The following is a 4560-nucleotide window of genomic DNA, read 5'->3' on the forward strand; positions in this document are numbered from 1 at the left end:
AGATGCGTTAATGAATTTGTATTTTTTTTTAATTTTGTGCGCTTTCGACTTTTAAGGAATCAACAAAAAGCGTTTGCTTTTTCGTTTTATAGTTCGATTTGCAGTTTAGCCGCCTCCTATCTCTGCAGAGCCCAGGGTTCCTAGCTCATATTTATGAAGAAATAGCCCAGCACTGTGCAAAGCAGCCTGGCCCTCTTACATGGCACAGAAGCTACAGATAGACGTATATTGAAATAGTCATGCTAATGGACACAGATAGACGTATACTGAAATAATCATGCTAATGGACAAAACGTATTTTGGGCCTGTTCTAGTGTACAGAAGTGTACGTTTTCTTTTTATTCCCAAGGACAAAAGCATAAACAGTCTCACGATGTGCAGAGCTGGTCTGTGGGGCAATCCTCTTAGCTCAAACAGGAACAGTTGTACTGGCTGTCTCTCTGGAAGTGGGACTCCCCTCCAGGGACCACCAGCTACTTGACATTATCGGCTAAAATGGATTCCCAGCTCAGAGCAGGCCACACGTGTGTCCAGTCCCCATCGATATCCAGAGCCCGAGGGGGAGTGAGAAACAGTAGCCACACTTCATGCTGAACTGATCCCAGGCGCGACCACATCCAGCATGGACATCTCCAGGGTACAGCTCTTGAGTGCGAGCGAGTGCCGGGTTCTCAGCGCTACAGGGAAATGTCACATGTTAGACAGCCCGTGGAAGCACAGACTTAGACACAGGTGGCTGTTGGTCCTAGGGGCTGCCAAGGCAGTCCCAGCTTCTTGTGACCCCTGGGGACAGTCACTTGCCCACAGGGTTTCGTGGGCGCCCATCACTAGGAAGATCTCCACACCTGCCTCCCGCAGAAAGTGGGCTTCGACAGCAGTCCCAGCATCGGGGGGGAGGGGCAGGGCTCACCGACAGGGGCAGGCACTGGGCGATGAGGCCTCTCCTCGGGATGCACCGGTAGTGGCTGTGCTCCCTCAGCTTGAGGCAGCACCTGCTCAAGCATTCGTCGTGGTGGCTGCAGTACTCCATGTTGGACTGCCGAGACACGAGTCAGGCCGTCCTCTGGGCACCTGGGCCCCTCCCCCCTCAGGCTGGGTCCCTGGGCCAGTGGGCTCACCTTGCGCCAGGGCACACACTGTAGAAAGACAGTCTTGGCCGTGCACACCTTATGCACCCCATCCTCACTCAAGGCGCAGCAAGAGCTCTGGCACTCCCTGTTCTCCACGCAGCTGTACCTGAGGGGCTGCACAAATCCGAAGCCTGCCCTTCCTCCGGACCCTTCGGCCCTCGCTCCTCGGCCTCCTCCCCAACCCCAAGGCACCCGGGACCCACCTTTTTCCAGGGTACACAGCGAAGGAAGATGGTCTGGGGGGTGCAGAACTTCTGGGGGTTCAGGCTGTTGGTGACGCAGCACTGGCTCTGGCACTCCTGGTGCTCCCTGCACACCTCGCCAATGCCCTGTGAAGCGAGGCTGCCTGTGTCACTGGCCCCAGACCAGGGAAAGGCGCCTGGGTTTGGACAGCTCAGCTTCAAGTCTCCTCATGCCCCGACCCATGACTGGGCTGCGCCGTTTGGGGAGCCTGCCAGAAGGGCTCCCATTGTCAGAGGTGGGATGGCCAGGGGAGGCAAGAGGGACCTGCAGTCACAACGTGTGCCCTGAGTCACAAAGGTCAACTGAGGTACCAGGAGAAGGGAGCTGGTGGGGGGCAGAGCAGCAGGGCCTGGAGGAGACGGTGCCCACGGTGGACAATGCCGGACAGTCACACAGGGCACTACAGCTTAGCTGAAGAAACGGGCTCAGATGGGAAGGGAGCCGGAGTAAACAGCTAGGGGCCAGGCTTTGTGTCCAGTGCCGGAGCCCAGCACTTCCACCACCTCCAGCGCAGAAGCCACATGTGAGCTCGGCCTCTGTCCCTGCAAACAGAAACTCTAGGCCAAAGCCTTTGGTCTTGAAACGCCTTTACAACCCGAGGCAATCCCTGAGGACCCAAGAGGTTTTGTGTATGTGGGTCCTCCCTGTGGACTTTGATTGCATTTGACACAGTTTCAACTGTGCCTAAGGCAGTTAGCCTGCAAATAACAATAATAAATTCCCATGTAGTGTATCTTCATGAAGTAATTTTCCAAATGGAAATTAAAAAAATTAACAAGTTTTCAAAGTCTCTATGTCTTATGTTAGTGCAGATTTTTCAGCATCCAGCCAAGCCCTTTCAAGAAGTAGGTACAGTATTTTCTGATTTTTGTGTTGTTACTGAAACCAAGCGTTTTCAGTAATAGGAGGCATTTAGAATGGCCTGGGAAAATAGGGATTTTGATAGAATGAGCGATGTACAAATGTCCTGAGGAGTCTCTGGTGCTAAGGGATGGTTGGATAAGGTACATTTCTTCAAATTCACAAAATTATATAAGCCCTGCCACGAGATGGCAGTGTGACACTCCACTGTATGCCTGAGAAGGGAGAGGGAAGGGGTCCACACAGCTCAGTGTTGGTGTGAATCTAATTTTGACGCCCTGGCCCCCAAAGGCCTGGAGCACCTGGACATGCTGGACCTCATGAGGTTGGTTGTCACCAAGGTATGAGGAAGAGCTGACTGACTGGGAGGATGTGAGCCGGAGGGAAGCATACAGGGAGTCAGGCCCTAAGGCTGGCTCCTCATTCCCTGGGGGGACCAGTAGGGGGGCTCTAGCCAGAGCCTGGGTTTCTGGGGGACCTTCGCTGAGAAGGGAACCAGGAGGAACCATCGTGGAAAGGATGTGTGAACCCTGCCATATGATGGCCTCCTACTGTGTCCAGCTCCCCGATTTCTTCAGTCCCCTAGGGCTTCCTCACTGGGAGCTGGGGGCCAGGGCGGCCTCAAGAGCTTGTTGGGAAGAGGAGCTGACTGCTGATGGAGCCCCGAGGCCTCGTCTGGACTGGAGCATCGGACCCCATGTGTGGGAGCACCCTGCACAGACCCTCTTTGGGAGGGGGGGAGGCCCAGATACATGGCCAAGAGCACCCCCCCTCACCCCCCCCCAAATGGGACCCACCCGCCTCAGGGGTCCATCTGGGTAAGGTGGGCTAGGTTGGGGATGGCTGGCATCCAGTGTACCAGCACCCCCCCATGTGTGTGCTCACCTTGTGGTTGTACGTCTGGTGGGTGTGACTCTGAGCCTGCTGGAGGAGCACCGGCCCGGGCAGTGGAAACAGCAGCAGCAGCAGCAGCAGCAACACAGTCACTGAACACTGCTCCAGACAAGCCATGTGCTCACAGTCTGTGGGGGCAGGACCCGTGAGCCCGCACAGCCCCCCCCCACCTCTCCTCCTGGAGTCAAACCAGAAGTGCCAGCCTCTTGCTGTGCCACTCAAAGGGCATCTGCAGTGCCCGGGGCTGGGGCAGTCTGGGAGCTCTCTGGGTCACCCCATGACCACTGTCCATACTCTTAAGCACTGCACCTGCCCTCCTTCCCAGACTTGCCACCCTGCCCCTGGAAGCAACCCCAGCCTTGCCCCACCTGGTGTGTGGGCACCTTGGTGGCGCTATTGCAGGGAAGAGGCTGAGGGTCTGTAGGGCCCTTTCTGTTTCTCACTCCCACTGTCCCCCGTGTGGAATGCAAGCCTACCAAGGATGACTCACTCCATCCCCCGCCTCCCTCCCTCCCCCAGGAATGGAATACTCATTTAGCAAGGTACCCAACAGAAGCCAAACCCACGACCCTCCGCCGAGCCTTCCTCCCAGTCACCCTGCCGGGCAGAGAACTGCCCGTGTGTGTCTGCAGCGATCATCCAAGACTCACACTGCTTCCCTGTGCTCCAGCACACCCAGTGGGTCTGACAACGGACCTCTGGGCTAGCAGCCCAACCGTGAACCCCCTGCACCACTCGGACTCCTTAGTGAGGCACGGGCGGCTGCTGGTGCTCACCGACTAACCCGCCGTGAGCCGCCTCACCTGGGTTTCACCCCAGCAAAGATGAGTGAACCCCAGTGGTTCATTGCAGATGGAACAGACCAAGGACACACTGCATGTCTAAAGTCGGGAATGGTGTCAAGGTGGTGCCCTCTGCATGTTGAGCAAGTAAACAAAGAAGCTGGACTAGATGAAGAATGTGGTGTCAGGCATAAGACATCACTAACGTTGCTTACTGAAAGTAAGGAGGGCTTGAAGCACTTGCTGAGGAAGCTCAAGGACTTCAGCCTTCAGTAAGGTTACAACTCAACACAAAGACCCAAATCTTCACAACTGGACCAGTAGGTCACATCATGAGAAATGGAGAAAAGGTTGAAGTTGTCAAGGATTTTGTGTTGCTTGGATGCAGTCAATGCTCATGGAAGCAGCAGTCAAGAAATCAAAAGACATTGCATTAGGTGAATCTGCTGCGCAAAACCTCTTCAGAGTACTGAAAAGCAAGGATGTTACTCTGAGGACTAAGGTACATCTGCCCCAAGCCATGGTATCATCAGTTGCCTCATATGCATGTGACATAAATAAATGGACATTGAGTAAAGACGACCAAGGAAGAATTGATGCATTCAAAATTGTGGTGCTGGCAAAAAATATTGAAAATATCAAGGATTGCG

General features: G+C 54.8%; 1 protein-coding gene across 1 annotated transcript in view; it reads right to left on the reverse strand.

The window, feature by feature from the left end:
* The window catches only part of LRCOL1 (leucine rich colipase like 1), a 14939-nt gene that overhangs the window by 7842 nt on the left and 2537 nt on the right, over window positions 1-4560 (reverse strand). Inside the window, exons 2-6 of the mRNA XM_045296738.1 lie at window positions 3120-3256; window positions 1685-1722; window positions 1334-1484; window positions 1119-1244; window positions 911-1036 (exon numbers count right to left, since the gene is read on the reverse strand). Coding sequence (XP_045152673.1) covers window positions 911-1036; window positions 1119-1244; window positions 1334-1484; window positions 1685-1722; window positions 3120-3256 — 578 coding nt within the window. The remainder of the gene's footprint in view (window positions 1-910; window positions 1037-1118; window positions 1245-1333; window positions 1485-1684; window positions 1723-3119; window positions 3257-4560) is intronic.

This window comes from Echinops telfairi, unplaced genomic scaffold (genome assembly GCF_000313985.2).
Source record: "Echinops telfairi isolate 266 unplaced genomic scaffold, ASM31398v2 ScPeMD7_7412;HRSCAF=8450, whole genome shotgun sequence".
Taxonomy (NCBI): domain Eukaryota; kingdom Metazoa; phylum Chordata; class Mammalia; order Afrosoricida; family Tenrecidae; genus Echinops; species Echinops telfairi.